This window comes from Capricornis sumatraensis, chromosome 15 (genome assembly GCF_032405125.1).
Source record: "Capricornis sumatraensis isolate serow.1 chromosome 15, serow.2, whole genome shotgun sequence".
NCBI lineage: Eukaryota > Metazoa > Chordata > Mammalia > Artiodactyla > Bovidae > Capricornis > Capricornis sumatraensis.
Window position 1 is genome coordinate 46,873,971 of NC_091083.1, and position 20,328 is coordinate 46,894,298.

The 20,328-nt window shown below is 40.2% G+C and overlaps 1 protein-coding gene across 1 annotated transcript; it reads left to right on the forward strand.

Moving 5' to 3' along the window:
- Window positions 1-1,643: 1,643 nt before the first annotated feature.
- Window positions 1,644-18,689, forward strand: LOC138091808 (dihydrodiol dehydrogenase 3-like). Its single transcript, XM_068987783.1, has 9 exons — window positions 1,644-1,727; window positions 4,343-4,510; window positions 5,348-5,464; window positions 6,794-6,871; window positions 7,286-7,408; window positions 13,033-13,142; window positions 14,031-14,196; window positions 16,695-16,777; window positions 18,647-18,689. Exons 1-9 carry the CDS (start codon window positions 1,644-1,646, stop codon window positions 18,687-18,689), a joined length of 972 nt encoding a protein of 323 aa, XP_068843884.1.
- Window positions 18,690-20,328: the final 1,639 nt, after the last annotated feature.

Below are 20,328 nucleotides of genomic sequence, written 5' to 3' on the forward strand. Positions count from 1 at the left end.
TTGGTGTTGTTGTTTAGTCACTGAGTTGTGTCTGACTCTTTTGAGACCCTATGGAACTATAGCCTGCCAGGCTCCACTGTCCAGGGAATTCTCCAGGCAAGAATACTGGAATGGGTTTTCATTTCCTTCTCCAGGATATCTTCCTAACCCAGGGATTGAACCTGTGTCTCCTGCATTGCAGGCGAATTCTTTACCACTCCATCACCTGGGAAGCTGGTTCATTTGTCATTCCAGGTGTTCTTCTGACTGTTTCCCAGGGCTCCTATGAGGTTGTATAGCTAGTTTATAGCTAGTTTCTTTAATTTTCCTTATGCTTCCAGGGGAAAATCCAGCAGTTCATAGCTCACTCTTTAGCTAACTTTAATTTCCATGTTAAGTTTTAATTGGCTTCACAACATTCCATTGTAGCAATGCTTGATGATTTTCCTCACTCTTCCAGATATATTATAATTTAACTTGTTTACAGGTCTTCCTTTTATGAATAATGTTGAGCAAGATAACAAATTATATAAAATATCATTTACGTCATGGCAATTTTAAAGGGTCTCTAACTAGCTTACTCATTAGAAAAGACCCTGATGTTGGGAAATATTGAAGGCAGGAGGAGAACAGGATGACAAAGGAAGAGACGGTTGAATGGCATCAATGACTCAATGGACATGAGTTTGAGCAAGCTCCGGGAGATGGTGAAGGACAGGGAAGCCTGACGTGCTACAGTCCATGGGGTCGGAGAGTCAGACATGACTGAGCAACTGAACAACAAAACTAGCTGAAAGATTGGGACAGAGAGTCTGTTAACATATCATACACAGTAAAAACCATTAATAACTAACCTCTAATAAGATCTTTGCCAGAATGTCTGATTTTCACATCATTTTCAGGATTTCACCCCCATCTGTAAGCAAAATAATTTTGCTGGTAGGATATATAAAAAGGCAAATTTATATTCATTTGATGTTTTATTCTTTATTAAGTGTTAGCTTTTTGAGAAGTCCTTATTAGTCATTACTTTAAATTCTGTGACTGTGTGTATAAGTACGTATGTGTATGCACTGTAATATAGATAATTGTTTCAATTGATGTTTGCTCAAGTTGGGCTTCATAATTAGAAAATTTTAAAAATTGGTACGTGTGGTTTCTAGTCTAACATATGGTCAATAATTATTCAGCAAATCCCATGAAATAATTTACAATAATGTAAGTGGATCCAGAATTTAAAATTTACTTATTAAAAAAATAAAGTAAAGATGGTATGGGGAGGGAGGTGAGAGTGGGGCTCAGGATTGGGAACTTATGTACACCTGTGGTGGATTCATGTTGATGTATGGCAAAACCAGTACAGTATTGTAAAGTAAAATAAAGTACAATAAAAAAAATTAAAATTAAAAAATAAAGTAAAAATTTCCAAGAAATTGATGATTTATATCATTGTATAATAGGAATATTGTTCTGATAAAAAAAGCAAACAAGTTAACACCCTTTGTTTATTTCTTACTCCGTGGGTATTGGTTCAATCATGCTCCTCCTACAATGTATCTGCTGACATTGGACAGTGCAGTTGGGGTGTTACTTTCGTATTACTTATAACCTGTGAGGGCAGAAGAAGAAAATCAGAGTCTGCTTACTCAGAAGAGCAACAGGCAATGGATCCCAAATACCAGAGGGTGAAGCTTAATGATGGCCACTTCATTCCTATCCTGGGCTTTGGAACCTATGCACCTGAGGAGGTAAGAGTAGTGGTTGTGGGTTGACATAAACTGTAGTGGATGTGACATGAGTGGAAGGAACTTGGGTTGTCAAGCACTGAGTTCCTGTGTGACTCTGGGAGGATCTTGTGGTTCTACTAACCAGGCTAGAGCCATGCCCTGTGAAAGGGGAGAGAGCATCCAGTCTCCACTCTGCATCAGGGTCTGAGGCTGTGCTCACCTGCAGATTACTCTGGATTCCCCTCCAGCTTCCATCTCTTTCCCAGCTTGGCAGGAGAGGTGAGACTCAGCTGTCAAGAACACTGACTGTCAGCTGCTTTGCTTTGAGGGTGATTGTAATGGCTAGGTTTCTCTGTATATTTCATTAATTCCAGAACCATTTCCTCCTTCCAAAAAGACATGACCCAGAGAAGTATTTGAGGTAAAAATTCCTAAAGATGAGGTGACTGAAAACTAATGGGAGAGAATTGCTTTTCTACTGTGGAATACCTAGTAGGTCACAGGGAAGAAACGCTTCAACTGTGTTTTGCCCTATACTTCTGTTTCTGAGTGGGAACTTCTTCTAATGGAAAGTTCAGTGCCATTTGAGGAGACAAGCTATAGTCTTACAGGAAAAGATTTCAATTCTTGGCTTTTGTAATATATTTTTATCTAACTATGGTCTTCAGTGCTTGAGTGTAAGAGGGACAAAGAGGATAACTTACTAGACTGGAATCCAGGAATTTTGCTACTCATCTTGTCTTTACAGTATGTATTGAATAGTTGTATGACAAGGTTCTGGTCCTTAAACTTTGAATATCGCTTATTTTATGTATGAAACAGAAGGAAATATTCAGAAAAATTTTGAAGACAGAAGACAGGACTTTGTGGTGCAAACTGGGATGAGGAGAGGGAAGGGTTCAGCTATGACTGAAGCTCACTAATTCATTCCTCAGCACATCCCTGAATGCCCCTGCATGTAAGGAAAGGCAGAACTAGACCCAACAGATGGAAGTTAGACAAGCACCTCCTTTAAAAGGAAAAGATTACAAGTCACATAAAAAGAAGCAAAATATTATTCAGGCTTATAAAAGAAATGATCCATAATTTGCAATAACATGGATGAACTTGGATAACATTAAGCTGAGTAAAATAAGTCAGACATAAAGAACAAACACTGCATGATCTCTCTATGAGTAGGATCTATAAAAAAAGTTGAACTCATCGAAGCAGAGAGTAAAATCACAGGGACCAGGAGCTGCGGATAAAGTTGGGGAAAATGGAAAGATGCTGGTCAAATGGTAAAGGCCTTCAGTTGTAAGATATATAAATCTGGAGACCTGATGTACAGCACAGTGGCAACTGTTAATAATAATGGGTTATATTCTTGAGATTTGCCTGAAGAGTAGACCTTAAAGGTCTCACAAATACCTATAAAAGTTAACTATGTGAGGTGATGGAACTGTTAGCTAGCTTGGTTGTGATATCATTACCCAGGGAAAGAAAGCAAAAGTGGTAGTAGTCCATCAGTTGTGTCCAACTCTTTGCAAACCCAAGGACTGTAACCTGCTAGGCTCCTCTTTCCATGGGATTTTCCAGACATGAATACTGGAGTGGGTTGCCATTCCATTCTCTAAGGGATGTTCCTGACCCAGAGATCAAACCCACATCTCCTGCATTGCAGGCGGATTCTTTACCATCTGAGCCACCAGGATAGGCATTAAAAAATCACTTAGCACACTTTGAATAGGTATAGTTTTTATTTTGCGGAGAAGGAAATGGCACCCCACTCTGGTACTCTTGCCTGGAAAATCCCATAGACGGAGGAGCCTGGTAGGCTGCAGTCCATGGGGTCGCTAAGAGTCGAACACGACTGAGCGACTTCACTTTCACTTTTCACTTTCATGCATTGGAGAAGGAAATGGCAACCCACTCCAGTGTTCCTGCCTGGAGAATCCCAGGGACGGGGCAGCCTGGTGGGCTGTTGTCTATGGGGTCGCACAGAGTTGGACACGATTGAAGTGACTTAGCAGCAGTTTTTATTTTGTATATTCTGCATGACTACATTGGTAGATAGAGCACTCTTAGAAGATTTCACCTTGTTTCTTGGTGCTTTGTATCATGAACCTTTACCCTCATTGACTTTGCATAAAATATCTCACTGTATAAATCATATCCATGGCTCAGATGGTAAAGAATCGCTTGCAACTCAGGAGACACAGGTTTGATACCTGGAGAAGGGGATCTTCCTTTCTTGCCTGGAGAATTCCATGGACAGAGGAGCCTAGCGGACTACAGTCCATGAAGTCTCAAAGAATCGGACAAAACTGAACAACTAACACGTTCACTTTTTTCACTTTTATGAGTTCCTCCAGCACATCACTGAAACTGGAGGTGGCCTTTGGGGTCCTCTGATGCCTTTGATCAACCACTGATCACCTGGGATTGAAGACTTCCTGGGTGTTCATTTAATAACTTTACAGGAAATTTCAGATAACTTATCATGGGTTCAACACCACACATGCAGAACTAACCAAAGGCACAAAGAAACATTAAAGCTTTTGTATGTTAATTTCTCTTGGGAAAAATCAAAGCTTGTGCATCAGCAGTTTATTTATCGTGTGAATATTCAACTACCACACTTGTTGCGTATGTAGGTTCCTAAGAGTGAAGCTCTGGAGGTCACCCAATTGGCTATAGAGGTTGGGTTCCGCCATATTGACTGCGCTCATTTGTACCAAAATGAAGGGCAAGTTGGACAAGCCATTCGGAGCAAGATTGCAGATGGCACTGTGAAGAGAGAAGATATATTCTACACTTCAAAGGTGTTGTGTGTGTTGTGTGTGCACATGTATGCAAGTCATTGTGTGCAGGTGATAATTATGTAGCCAGATCAATACCTGTTTGGTGGACATTGCTTATTGGTACAACTTTTTTCACACATATTTGTGTATTAAATCTGGTATCCAAAAATAAAGTGAGAGTGATGATGGCTTTCTCATCATTGGTTCAAATTTTAATTTTAAATTAAAGTCAATTTGTTTTTCTGAGCCTGGACCAGAGTAGTGTGATTTAGTATGGGCTAATGAATCAGACAGAAAAAATTAGATTATAGCTTTCCTTATCATCTAGGAAACTTTCTAAATTTTATTCAAATTCTAAATCTCAGTTCTTACTTTCATCTAAGAGGTGGAAATAGGAGGAGCTGTTTTTTGTTACATAAGATCTAACCAAATGCCTCAAATTATGTTCTGTACATAATAATATGTTCAAAACACTTCCTACATTTACGTAAACAAAAAGGTTCTAATCTCTCCTAAGAGGATTGATTCTTTGATAGAATTAGATTGACTTTGTGAACTGCTTTTAAACTTTATTAAACATAATTCAGATGATGAGTATATTAGTTATTTGATAATACTTTTCATTCTTGGGTCATTTTCTTCCATTGTGAATGATATACTAATGATAAATTCAATCAAATAACAAAGTTTACATGGGTTGGTTAGATAAAAAATGGAACTGAAAAAGAAATAGGGTGGTTTTCCTCTGTGATCATCCATTTCTAATCAGGAAAAATCTCTGATTTTTAGATGAAAGCATAAAAACAAAATTACCTACAATGTGAATTTCATGCAGCTTCCTTTCTTTAATCTCTGCAGCTTTGGTCCACTTCCCTTCAACCAGAGTTGGTCCGACCAGCCTTGGAAAAGTCACTGAAAACTGTTCAACTGGACTATGTCGATCTCTACATTATTCATTTTCCACTGGCTCTGAAGGTTGGCAATTTGTATGATTACAACTATTTTATTTCTTGTGTCAGAATGTCTATCAACCTGCATGGATGATTGACTTCAGATTTTTCATAGTAGGATATACTCTTCACTAGAGTAGAATTCCCAAATAATCATTTATGATTATCTTTTTACTGAGGGGTTTTTAAAAAAATTTTAATTTCTTTGTCATTCCTCCCAGAGAAAAAAAGCTCAATAATCTCATGTTCTCTGCTCAAAAACTTGAGCGAATAGAAATAGGTGAGTTCTGCACACAGTACTGAGTATGACTCTTGAGTCCCTTGGGGATTTTAAGTACACAGAGTTTGGTGTAGCCGTGGTGAGCATGACATTGCCTTACACTCGAACAAGATGAGTTTATCTCATCTTTCACCCTTTCAAGTTGAGCAGATTTGATGGTGCTCTCTCTAGGTGAGTCTAAACCTTTATTGGGACTTAGGAGACCTTGCCTACACTGTTGCCTGTCTTCATGATGAGGTCTGTGGACTGCACTTTGCCATTAAGAACTGTATTACTTTGAACTGTTTTTTTTTTAAATTATTTATTTATTTTAATTGGAGGTTAATTACTTTACAATATTGTGATTGTTTTGCCATACATAAACATGAATAGGCCATAGGAATACATGTGTCCCTCACATCCTGAAGCCCCCTCCCACCGCTCTCCCAAACCTATCCCTCTAGATTGCCCCAGAGTTCTAGGTTGATGTTAAGCTGCAGAAATAAACTCAAGCCAAGCCATCCTATGGAGAAGAGTTTATTGGTTTATGTAGATGGCAAGGCCCAGCTATGGAAGATTTAAGGATTTGCAGTACTCTTCAGAAGTGTCTCCTTTCCCCCCCTACTACTTAACTTTCCATTACTCTTGGTTGGCTTTATTTTTATATCAACATTTTCCATCAGTGGTAAATTAACCTTGATTAGTTCAAGGCTCATGGTCATGAACATTTGAGAACATGTCTGGATCTTTCACAGCCCATATCAACCTATGGATAGTCTTGTCGGTTCATGTGCCTGCCCTAGGGCTATCAGATGATCAGAGAGAAAAGAAACTGTATCACATCTAAGTCAAGACTGTAATTTTTATTCTGGAAATAAAGCCATGTAACATTGCCATTCTTTGCATCAGTCACAATGAGTCCCCTTTAGGACCTAGAATGTTCTATTTATTAAAACATATGGTAAGTGTAAGAGATCTGGAATGTTGTAAACCTATCTTATGGACGTTAATGTCCTGGTCCTAGATGTGCCTGGCAGGCTGACTAAATGGAGAAATTATTTTATGACATCTCTAAAATGACTGCTTCTATTCCAGCCAGGAGAGGAACTTTTTCCAAAAGATGAAAATGGAAAAATGATATATGACTCAGTAGACCTCTGTCGCACGTGGGAGGTGAGTCCAGGGAGGAGAGAACCAGGGCAGGAGTCAGGAGACGGGGAACCACCTTCATTTCTTCCACCTGTGAGAATGGGCTATGGACGGTCAGACTCAGCAGTTCATGAATCTAAGGACTGGGATGCTGGGGTTGTGGGGAGGAAACCATTGCTGAAATGTTCACAGAAAAGGACAGAATCTGGGACGGTGAAGCCAGGCATCTATTTCCTTCCATGTGATATGTCTTCTCCAGGGTTTTCTAAGGAGGAGATGATTAATTCTTCTTCTTGTGTCATGACCTTCTTCTCCTTTCTTCTTTCTCAAAATCAATGTCAATTCTTGACACGAGACACTTTTTACAGATTTTTTCCAGCATTTATTCTTGATCTATCACTCATTTCGAGTTACTTCTCACCACCCTTCCCTCCCCAGGCCCTGGAGACGTGTAAGGATGCAGGGCTGGCCAAGTCCATCGGGGTGTCCAATTTCAACCACAAGCAGCTGGAGAAGATCCTGAACAAACCCGGGCTCAAGTACAAGCCTGTCTGCAACCAGGTGAGGATCTTCTCCCTCCTGCTCTTCAGAACCTCCTTCTTGGACTTCAGCCTGATGTCTGTCTGTCTCTCCTCCCCTCCTGTTCATCCGATCTTTGTGGACAGATGATTCTAGAGATCAGAGCCCCTGTCTGGATGGTGTAAATAGAACCAAAAAAGGTATCTCTGTCTGAAAAAGTCTGGGTGGAAAATCTGGGGATGGCTCCCTGCTAAACTGTGGTGAGGACTGAGGGAAGGTAATGGAGGTGAAGGGAATTAGGCTAGTCCCCTAGAACTTAGAGGAAGGAGGTGTTTCCCTGAGCTGAAAGGATCTCCAGAAATCAGATGGTAAAAGTGCCTCAGAGGAAACTATGTACCCGAAGAAAGACCATTAAAACATGGAATAGGAAGTAAATAGAGATAAATCAGCTGAGACAAGTGTTAAGAGTTTGTGTGGAGTTTGGATACCCAAATCCTTAGTCTTGGTGTCTCTGTGTTTATAGGGTCTTCAACAGGAAGCATAGTACAAAAAAATTTACTGGAGGCTATGAAAATCATTCAGGTTATAGAGTGAAATCAACATCTTATAGCAATACTAACAGTAGATAAAAAATAGTCAGGAATTAGAGCACATCCCGTGATTTACTCAGAGCACACCCCGTGATTTACTCAGTCTTAATCTTTTTCTCCCATTGATGTCTATCATAAAATTAACTATTTAAATACATTTTTCTTTGTTTGGTTCTGTACTCTTACATTTCTTAAATTTTTTACTTTATTTCTGTAAGAAAAGTTAAAATGATTCATTTAAAAACATTTTAAGTATATAACTGCGCAATACAATGTACTTTAAGTTCATTGTATTGATTTATATGATACAATAACTTTAAGCATAGGGACGATGCTGTACAGTAAGTCTCTAGAATTTATTCACCTTGTATAGTTGAGACTTTGTACCTATGAATAGGAAATACTGATTTCTCCCTACTCCCCCCCACCCTATGGTAACCATCACATTACTCTTTAATTCGGTGAGTTTGACCAATTTAGGTATTAACATTGGTCTTTCTGCAACTGCTGTATTTCATATAACATAATGTCCACAAGCTCCCCTGGTGGCGCAGTGTAAAGAATCTGCCTGCCAATGCAGGAGACTCTGGTTCAATCCCTGGGTTGGTAAGATGCCCTGGAGAAAGAAATGGCAAGCCACTCCAATATTCTTGCCTAGGAAGCCCATTGGGCCACTAAAGAATCAAACATGACTTAATGAGTAAACAACAACAACAATGTCTATAAGGTACAACCTGAAGTCAAGGAGTAAGAGTCTTCTACAGAAAATGTAGCTTGTAAAATTCAGGATAAATATATATATCAGTTCAGTTCAGTCGCTCAGTCATGTCCTACTCTTTGTGACCCCATGAATCACAGCAGGCCAGGCCTCTCTGTCCATCACCAACTCCCAGAGTTCACTCAAACTCATGTCCATCGAGTCGGTGATGCCATCCAGCCATCTCATCCTCCGTCATCCCCTTCTCCTCCTGCCCCAAATCCCTCCCAGCATCAGGGTCTTTTCCAGTGAGTCAACTCTTCGCAAGAGGTGGCCAAAGTATTGGAGTTTCAGCTTCAGATCAGTCCTTCCAATGAACACCCAGGACTGATCTCCTTTAGGATGGACTGGTTGGACCTCCTTGCAGTCCAAGGGACTCTCAAGAGTCTTCTCCAACACCACAGTTCAAAAGCATCAATTCTTCAGCACTCAGCTTTGTTCACAGTCCAGGTCTCACATCCATACAAGACCACTGGAAAAACCATAGCCTTGACTAGATGGACCTTTGTTGGCAAAGTAATGTCTCTGCTGTCTAGAGACATTTTAATGTCTAGCACATTTTAATATGCTGTCTAGATTGGTCATAACTTTCCTTCCAAGGAGTAAGCGTATTTTAACTTCATGGCTGCAGTCACCATCTGTAGTGATTTTGGAGCCCAGAAAAATAAAGTCTGACACTGTTTCCACTGTTTCCCCATCTATTTCCCATGAAGTGATGGGACCAGATGTCATGATCTTCGTTTTCTGAATGTTGAGCTTTAAGCCAACTTTTTCACTCCTCTTTCACTTTCATCAGGAGGCTTTTTAGTTCCTCCTCACTTTCTGCCATAAGAGTGGTGTCATCTGCATATCTGAGGTTATTGATATTTCTCCCAACAATCTTGATTCCAGCTTGTGCTTCCTCCAGCCCAGAGTTTCTCATGATGTACTCTGTGTATAAGTTAAATAAGCAGGGTGACAATATTCAGCCTTGATGTACTCCTTTTCCTATTTGGAACCAGTCTGTTGTCCCATGTCCAGTTCTAACTGTTGCTTCCTGACCTGCATACAGATTTCTCAAGAGGCAGGTCAGGTGGTCTCGTATTCTCAACTCTTTCAGAATCTTCCACAGTTTATTGTGATCCACACAGTCAAAGGCTTTGGCATAGTCAATAAAGCAGAAATAGATGTTTTTCTGAAATTCTCTTGCTTTTTTGATGATCCAGCAGATGTTGGCAATTTGATCTCTGGTTCCTCTGCCTTTTCTAAAACCAGCTTGAACAGCTGGAGGTTCATGGTTCATGTACTGCTAAAGCCTGGCTTGGAGAATTTTGAGCATTACTTTGCTAGCATGTGAGATGAGTGCAATTGTGCAGTAGTTTGAGCATTCTTTGGCATTGCCTTTCTTTGGGATTGGAATAAAAACTGACCTTTTCCAGTCCTGTGGCCACTGTTGAGTTTTCCAGATTTGCTGGCATATTGAGTGCAGCACTTTTACAGCATCATCTTTCAGGATTTGAAACAGCTCAACTGGAATTCCATCACCTCCACTAGCTTTGTTCATAGTGATGCTTTGTAAGGCCCACTTGACTTCACATTCCAGGATGTGTGGCTCTAGGTGAGTGATCACACCATCATGATTATCTAGGTCAGAACCTCTTTTTTTGTACCTTTCTTCTGTGTATTCTTGCCACCTCTTCTTAATATCTTCTGCTTCTGTTAGGTCCAGACCATTTCTGTCCTTTATCGAGCCCATCTTTGCATGAAATGTTCCCTTGGTATCTCTAATTTTCTTGAAGTGATCTCTAGTCTTTCCCATTCTGTTGTTTTCCTCTACTTCTTTGCACTGATCGCTGAGGAAGGCTTTCTTATCTCTCCTTGCTATTCTCTGGAAGTCTGCATTCAGGTGCTTATATCTTTCCTTTTCTCCTTTGCTTTTCACTTTTCTTTTCACAGCTATTTGTAAGGCCTCCTCAGACAACCATTTTGCTTTTTCACATTTCTTTTCCATGGGGATGGTCTTGATCTGTGTCTCCTGTACAATGTCACAAACCTCTCTCTACAGTTCATCAGGCACTCTGTCTGTCAGATCTAGTGCCTTAAATCTATTTCTCACTTCCACTGTATAATCATAAGGGATTAGATTTAGGTCATATCTGAATGGTCTTGTCTAACTCAGTGAAACTAAGCCATGCTGTGTGGGGCCACCCAGGATGGGCGGGTCATGGTGGAGAGGTCTGACAGAATGTGGTCCACTGGAGAAGGGAATGGCAAACTACTTCAGTATTCTTGCCTTGAGAACAGTATGAAAAGGCAAAATGATAGGATACTGAAAGAGGAACTCCCTGGGTTGGTAGGTGCCAGTATGCTACTGGACATCAGTGGAGAAATAATTGCAGAAAGAATAAAGGGATGGGGCCAAAGCAAAAACAATATCCAGTTGTGGATGTGACTGGTGATAGAAGCAGGGTCCCTGGAGAAAGGATAGGCTACCCACTCCAATATTCTTGGGCTTCCCTGGTGGCTCAGATGGTAAAGAATCTGCCTGCAATGCAGGAGACCTGGGTTTGATCCCTGGGTTGGAAAGATCCCCTGGAGGACGGCATGGCAACCCACTCCAGTATTCTTGTCTGGAGAATCCCCATGGACAGGGGATCCTGGCAAGTTACAGTCCATGGGGTCACAAGGCATTGGACATGACTGCACAACTAAGCACAACACAGCATATACGTATAATCAATATTCTAAATTAAAAAGGCTTCAAAACTATTGTGATTTTAGCATTAATTTTGCCTCCAAGTTTTCATTGTGAAAATTTTCAGATATTAGAAAATTAAGGGTACAGTCAAGGACACCCATATTTTCCCTCTTGTATGCAAAATGTTTCACATTTTGCCACATTGGTAGATGTGTATGTGTGTGTGTGTGTATATATATATATATATATATATACACACATATATATGTATATGTACATGTGTAATATTAGGTTGAATTGATCTCATTGTGGCTCACATCTTCACTCTGAGTCATGTATCTCAAGCTCTTTTAATCTGTCATGGTCACTCAATTATAATTTTTAACCATGACATCCAAACAATTTTTCGACAAATATAATAGATTTATCAGACTATCATCTTGTATTGTTAATTTGTTTCTCAGTTCCTGTAAATTAACAGATAGACCTGAACCCCTTACTCATGTTCATAAATTTATACATTTTGGGGATATGTCCTTTGCATGCTGTGCCCCTCACATGGCACCCAGCAGGAAGCACGTGATGACCAGCTATCCCACTGTGATGATGGTATTTTTGTTCCAGTAAAGCTACTGGTAGCTAGATTTTTAATTTGGAAATGTGTATTTCCCATGTTGAAATTGCCTAGTCATCTACTGGATAATAATTGTCATCAAAGGAATTTCAGTTTCCCCCAAGTTTTCATATAATGGTTGAGAATCCATCAATGATGTTCACCTGAATTAATTATTTCTCTAGGGCAATTTTCAATATTTTCAATGTAAGCACTTTTTAGTCTTCTTACCTGACATTTTATTGTAAAAATAAAATTCCCTCATTAAGTCAGGATAAAATGCACCTATTCCCATAAGACAGAAGGCAATGGCACCCCACTCCAGTACTCTTGCCTGGAAAATCCCATGGACAGTGGAGCCTGGTGGGCTGCCGTCTATGGGGTTGCATAGAGTCAGACATGACTGAAGCGACTTAGCAGCAGCAGCAGCATTCCTATAAGACAAATCAAAACTGTCCCTTCTTCCCTTTAATTGTCAGTTTCTGAGAAAGGAGTTTTCATAATAATCATACGTAGATGGAAACGTTTTTGCTCTTTCTCTCTCTCTCAGGGATTTTTTTGACTCTGTGTGCTACATTTGCTCTCATTCATGATTCCCTTTGGTGTTAAAGTCTACTCAGATGTTCCCAATGGGAACCCATCAATCTGGTTCTTTTGTCCTGCAGACATTTATTCATGTATCTTGGAGCAAATTCTTGCTTTTTGCAAGAATTGATGTCCAAGGCTCAAACAGTTGTTTTCTTGTCCCAGATCTGGAGTTAGGTATGTCCCCTGGTAATGTATTTAGTAACTGAGTTCTGGTCCCTAGGGTTGCTTGTTCTCAGGAATGTTATTACTTTTTCTGTTTTCAGGAATAGAGATATACTATGTATTTCTTTAAAAAATTACTTGATATTGATATTTTCAGTTCCAATTTAGTGTTCCATAGTTTATTTTTTCTTTAGATGTTTTAAACTTTTTGCCTTTCTCTGTCATATTGATATCACCTTCCTACATAACCTGACACTCTTCTATGTTGGCATTCTACAGGTAGAATGTCACCCTTATCTCAATCAGAACAAACTGTTGGAGTTCTGCAAGTCACATGATATTGTTCTTGTTGCTTATGGTGCTCTGGGATCCCAACGATTGAAAAATTGGTAATGAACACTAGTAAGACAACAGAGAGTTTACCTAAAATTCAATTTTTCATGGAATATGTTTTGTTATATTGTACTCAGTGCTCTCAACTGGCAGGCGGTAGAGAGGGGAAATGGAAGAGCCTTCTATTTTGTCTTCTCATCACCCAGCCAATTATTTTTTACATTATACGTGTCTTGTTGTAGATTAATCAATAACAAGTGACTGCATCAAAATCTATATATAATCCCCCAGTTGAGATCTAAGACATAAGCTTAAGGCATGATTTACTTACTAATGAACACATTGCTAGTAAAAGACTCTGAGCTTCCCTTACCTTATGCCAAAAGTCAGGATAATAAACCTCCCAGGTCAATGATGATCAAAAAAAAAAAAAAGACAATTTGAATCATTTTTTTAAACATCTGTACAAGTACTGTACACTGTAAATAGTGATGAAAAGAATAGTTACTGTGAGACTACTCAATTTTTATCAATACTGAGAAAGTTAAACTAAAAAGTATCCCAGTCTTTTCCTTCTCCTTTTATGCTCTTGTACTTACTTTGGGGCTATGATTGGAGAGGAAAACCAACCCCTGAAATGTACAAGAACAAAACCACAGCTATGGAAGCGTTGATCTCATTTCAGCATATACCCAGGTGACCAGGAGAGCTTTGTAAACACAGATTGGGAGGTGACAGAGTCGAGTTTCTGATTCAGTTTGTCTTCAGCTAAGCCATGGGATTTGTATTTCTAATAAGACTCCAGGTGAAACCGATGCTGCTGGTCCCTGGACCACACTTTGAGAAGCACTGGTCTAGAGTGGACCTACTTGGTCTGTTTGAGAAGCCTCTTAGAAACTGAGTACTCACTTTCAGCTCCTCAGGATTTCTTAATTTCCTTCCAGGGTGAACCCGAACTACCCTATTCTTTTGGAGGACCCAGTTCTTTGTGCCATTGCCAAAAAGCACAAGCAAACCCCAGCTCTGGTTGCCCTTCGCTACCAGATACAACGTGGGGTTGTGGTTCTGGCCAAGAGTTACAACAGGAAGCGGATCAAAGAGAACATGCAGGTGATGAGTGGGGCTGTGGGCAGAGGGCTCCTAAGCAATATCCTTCATGAGGGTCATTTTTGTCCAGCTCTCAGATTAATTTTGCGTCAAAATGAGTTACCTGTTTTTTCCTGTGCATGAATACCTTGTGTGTGTTTCCAGTGGTTTTCCCCTCCTGATGTGGCAACAGGAGAGGTGGCATGGCTGGAGAGGGTTAAGGTTGCACAGAAAGTAGACATTTTAGATCCAGCATTACATCTGGAACTTATTCTGTCACCTTGTGCAAATGACATCTTATTTTCTTTGTTTTCAATTGACAAAATTGCATTATGTGATTTTCTTAAACTGTTTAGGCTGCTCTAACAAAATACCACAGATTGAGTGGCTTAGAAAAAAAATTGAAATGCATTCCTCACAGTTCTAAAGCTGAAAGACTGGAGCCAGGGTGCCTGGGTGATCAGATGAGGGCTCTCCTCCAGGTCACAGGCTTCTCCTTGTATCTTAACATGGTGGAGTGGGCAACAGAGCTCTCTGAGGTCTCTCATATGAATATGATACTGTTCAAGTCTCGTTCACAAAAGCTCCACTGTCATGATCTAATCACCCCTCAGAAGCTCCCTTTCTAGCACCATCACAGTGGGGGTAAGGTTAACAACATATGGGCTTGGGGACACACGAGTGAGAGCAGCCATCCTGAACCAATTCATCCTGGTTTTATTTTACATTTCTCTGAATATTAATGTAGTTTCATTTTCATGCATTTCAGTTTCTACCTTTGTGACATTCCTATTTATGACTTTGTACATTTTCATTAGATTGTATGTCTTTTTATTTTTATATTATACCATTAGTCTAGCTGTACAGGAAATCACCCCCATTTAAGGGTTTAAGGCAGAGATCGTTTACACGTCTCTCTATTCTGTGGTTTCACAATCAACCTGCACTCAGCTAAGCTGTCGTCTTCTTGGCTGAGCTCTTTTGGGCATTTGCAGTTCAGTGCAGAGCTGCTCGGCACTTCTGCTTTAGCAGGTGGATGAGGCTATTGTAAGAGGAGACTGCATGCATCTCTGTATATATATTTTCATATATATTTGGCTAGACTCTTGTCAACCTACTTGGTCTTTATCTCATCACAGTGCTATTAGCCCTAGTCAGTGAGTGGGGAAAAATCCTCTTCCTGTCTGGGTTCAGATTTGACTCACCACTCCAGGGAAATATCACTGTTCAGTGGAAGTTACAGGTCAAACTAAGTCAGTGAAAGTGAAGTCGCTCAGCTGTGTCCGACTCTTTGTGACCCCATGGGCTGTAGCCTACCAGGCTCCTCTGCCCATGGGATTTTCCAGGCAATAGTCCTGGAGTGGATTGCCATTTCCTTCTCCAGGGGATCTTCCCAACCCAGGGATCGAACCTGGGTCTCCCACATTGTAGACAGACGCTTTACCGTCTGAGCCACCAGGGAAATCCAAGCCAAGGGTAAGGGAAATGTTCCCTAATAAACTGTTTTTTTGTTTCCACTCAAATGCCGATCTGTAATACACTTAAACTGATTTTTGACTATGACATGAAAAGGTATATACATATTGTTAAACATAAATCTATGTGTCACAGATTTTCCCACAGATTTTCACTGTCAACTCTGTCATATATCAAATGTCCATAAGTACATTTCTGGCCTCTCTCTGTTCTATTTAACTATTTACTTCTCTATACTACTTTATTATAGTGGAAAATAAGCTTGTTTTAAATAACATTCTTTTTTTCCCTTCAAGTATGTCTTCACTGCTCTTGACTAGCTGTTCTTTTATATAAAATTTAGTATCAGTCTACCAACTTCCACAAAAGAATAACTGTTTAAGACTTTGATTCACATTGCATTTCTCACTTTGGAAAAAATTGATTTCTATACAAAACTGACATTTCCATTTTGTGACTATGATATGCATTTTTAATTATTCAAGTATTCTTTAATATTTTAAATGCATTTCATAAGTTTCTCACAGACATATGTACATAATCAATGTTTTAGATTTATTCATAGGTAATGAATAAGTTTGCTATCAGATTCTTGATTAGGTTTTCACAGGGGGATCCTCTTTTCCATACTTGCTAAAGATCTATGCTGTGTCATATTTTAGGGGATGTTAAGAAGGAAGAAAACAGTCTAGTGTTCGGTCAAGTGCACGTATTTTGTCCAGGTTGTCCAACAGTGCCTTTGTTTGCAAAAAAGTTGATTTTTGTTTGCTTGTCTTCTGTCAAAAGAAATTCACGTGGAAAGATAAGGGACTGATGCCTTGCGACCTGTGTGTGTGTGTCTGTCTGAGAACTGGAGTAGAAAAGTAGAGGCTGTAGAAAGAAGTGAGAACTCTGCAGAGGGTCCCAGGTTGTTCACCTGGAAGCTGAAGACAGACATGGCTTTTCTGTCCCCTCTTCTTGTCTCCATCCAGCTGGAAAGTCCTCCAGTCCCCGGGGGAGGCCAGCTTCTTAGGGGAGAAGTCAATGTGATTCTTCCTTTATTCCAGGTTCTCGACTTTGAATTGACTCCGGAAGACATGAAAGCAATTGATGGCCTCAACAGTAACATACGATATTATGATTTAGTCTTGTAAGTGACTTGTGTATATTTCACACATACACTGCTTTTTGTAGCAGGCAGGTCAGTAGGGGAACTAAGCTTTTTAAAAGCTTAATTCTCAGAAGACAGTCCTGGTTTCCAGAGTAGGTGTAAACCTGGGGCTTCATGCAGACCTCAGACCAAAGGTTTCCTCCACGGCTCCATCTCTGACCAACAGAAATGTGACTAGGGCCCAGGACAGCCCATAAATAAAATCCCCAGATTTGACATGGTTTTGAATTCACTACTTTGTGCCCCTAATCCCTGTGACTGATGTTTCTCCTCTCAGGGTCCAGGAATCCAGTAGACACAGAGGGAACTGTGCTTGCAGCCCACTATTCTTTTAGGGACCTGCGAACATATTTTATCTTTTAACTTTTTATAAAATTGGGAGGAAATGATTAATAGTGATTATTAACAATAAATCCAGCTTGGACTACATTTGCGTTTATCCTAACACAATTGTAAAATATACTGTTGATATTTTTTATGGAGCAAAGTCTTATGAAAGGCAGAATGCGTCAGTACTGAGAGGTCACATGGCCTGGCCTCCACTCCCTTCCCTAAGTGTCTGGTGAATTTTCTCCCTAATGGGCCTTTCTTTACCAAGACACCATCCATTTCTTTCAAATAGATCTCTTCTTTGGCCTTTTCCCCCTATTAAAAATCCTGTGTCCTCATCCTTATAATCTCACAAAACTGAATTACAAGGCAATCATGAGCTTAACTGACCCTCCAGTGAGTGATAGCCGTGTCCTTAGCAGGACACACCCAGGTAAGATCGTCTGGGTCTCTCTGGTTTCTTGAGTAAAGACTCACTCCAGTGTTGCCTTTGTTCATCAGGGATCATCCCCTAGGAAACCCCTAACTCCTTGACTTTGACTTAGTCACTAACATGAAATTCCAGCTGCCTAATTACTGCAGGAGGATGTCAGGACTGAAGAGAAAGAAGGGTAATCAAACAGAAATATTAGAAGAGAGTTTAGAGAGAAGGTAACACAACTTATTAGTCAAAGGAAGATTTAGTTTTAAATGAAAGATGTCGAAACTTTGTCTCCTGTTTGTAAAGCTATATCATGATTCTGAAAAAGGATATTACAAATGAAAACAAAAAGATGGAAATTTACTTTTCTGTACTCAAAAACTTTTCAGTATACTTCTCTGTTCATCTTCATCAGGCTGTCAGTGCCTGGCCTTACTCATGTTTGTGGGTTTAAGTCAACAGCATAACTCTTGGCATATGGAATCACTCAGAATGTACTCTCTAATGAAATAAATGGAAAGGAATAAATTTAGGAAGAAAAGTAAAAACATAGTGAAAAAAAGGAAAGCAGCAGTAATACTAATTATTAATTAACCACTGTTTTAATCCTTTGTAAATTAAGAAAATAGTCATCTCACTTTATCAGTATTGTTGCTTATGCGTCCGTGACATCTCAAGAGATCAGAAGTTTCTTAATGGAATGCCTTCTATTTTGGGGGGTGCTCAGTACTTACTTGTTGAATGGATGTGTTAAAAAGATCTGCACAATTGTTACTGAGATCATCATCATCACCACCCAGGACCAAATATTCCACCTAGGGCTGAAATGACCTTAATGTTTTAGCTGTAGTTCTCAGACCTTCTTATAAACTGTAATTCCAATTGAGATAAATATCACTGTGATGTTTATATTGCTTGTGACTGTGGTAATCACACACGCAGGCACTGTTCACACATGGACTGGGTGCCTGGGGTAGAAGGTGGGATGTGATTGTAGACTGAGATGTTTAGGCTATCTTGGCTACATACACAGAGAAGCACTCTCCTTGGCCATGTGATACAGAATTAACAAATTAACACCCCTCCTTCTCTTTCAGCCTTGCTGATCACCCTGACTATCCATTTTCCGAAGAGTACTGATTGTGAGTGATCCATCATGGTTCTATCAGAATTTACTGATTTTCGGGGTGTGGAGAGAGTTGTTATGATTGGTGGAGCTAATTAAAAACTGTGTCTCTAGTTTAAGTCTTCTTGCTTTTTGTGTATGTGAAATAATAAAGACTTCAAAGTGAGGATACTTGGGAGGGGATTAAAAAGCAGAGTTGGAGACTTCCCTGGTGGTCCAATGGTTAAGAATCCATGCTTCCACTGCAGGGGGCATAGGTTTGATCCCTGGTTGGGTAATTAGATTACCCTGCTAGTTGTGCAACAACAATAACAAATAAAAAAACACTAAATAGAGAGTAACTCTTTCTGCAAAAAATTTGAAGAGTAGCAGAAGAGTAGTGACTCTTCTATACCTGAGGCCATCAAGAAAGAACTCACAGAGTCTAGCTGGCATGTAGGAGAAGAAATCTAGTTAAGATCCAAACCCCTAGCAGGTGACACAGAAGAGGAGAAGTACCAACAGGCTCAGAGATTGTCTTTAAAGATCGAGGGGTATAAGACCCATGTTAGGAACCCCAGGTCTGACGACGGGCCCTGGAAGATGAGCCCCTTCGACTCATTTGAAACCTTGTGGGGCTTTACCAGAGGGTGCGAGGAGCCAAGACTCTACTTTGCTTGAGTGTGTGCACATGTGACTGCTCTCAAGTCCATGGGGCACTGCCTGATGCTCTGACCAGCCTGCAGGACCACCTCAGTCCAGGCCATCCCCCCTGCACAGGCTCCTCCTCCAGCCACTCTTGCTTGGCACTGATGCCTACTGAGGGGGAGATGGCCATCAACCATCACAGGCACTGGGGAAAGTGGGGCCAACTCAGAAGCATGACTATGAACAAAGCTAGTGGAGGTGATGGAATTCCAGTTGAGCTGTTTCAAATCCTGAAAGATGATGCTGTGAAAGTGCTGCACTCAATATGCCAGCAAATCTGGAAAACTCAACAGTGGCCACAGGACTGGAAAATGTCAGTTTTCATTCCAATCCCAAAGAAAGGCAATGCCAAAGAATGCTCAAATTACTGCACAATTGCACTCATCTCACATGCTAGCAAAGTAATGCTCAGAATTCTCCAAGCCAGGCTTCAGCAATACTTGAACTGTGAATATCCAGATGTTCAAGCTGGTCTTCGAAAAGACAGAGGGACCAGAGATCATACTGTCAACATCCGCTGGATCATCAAAAAAGCAAGAGAGTTCCAGAAAAACATCTATCTCTGCTTTATTGACTATGCCAAAGCCTTTGACTGTGTGGATCACAATAAACTATGGAAAATTCTGAAAGAGATGGGAATACCACACCACCTGACCTGCCTCTTGAGAAACCTATATGCAGGTCAGAAAGGAAGAGTTAGAACTGGACATGGAACAACAGACTGGTTCCAAATAGGAAAAGGAGTACATCAGGCTGTATATTGTCACCCTGCTTATTTAACATACATGCAGAGTACATTATGAGAAATGCTGGGCTGGAAGAAGCACAAGCTGGAATCAAGATTGTTGGGAGAAATATCAATAGCCTCAGATATACAGATGACACCACCTTTATGGCAGAAAGTGAGGAGGAACTAAAAAGCCTCTTGATGAAAGTGAAAGAAGAGAGTGAAAAAGTTGGCTTAAA

Coding starts and splice junctions, on each gene's coding strand:
- LOC138091808 (XM_068987783.1), top strand. CDS start 1,644: ATGGATCCCAAATACCAGAGGGTGAAGCTTAATGATGGCCACTTCATT. Junction 4,511..5,347: donor ATATATTCTACACTTCAAAG/GTGTTGTGTGTG, acceptor TAATCTCTGCAG/CTTTGGTCCACTTCCCTTCA. Junction 6,872..7,285: donor ACCTCTGTCGCACGTGGGAG/GTGAGTCCAGGG, acceptor TTCCCTCCCCAG/GCCCTGGAGACGTGTAAGGA.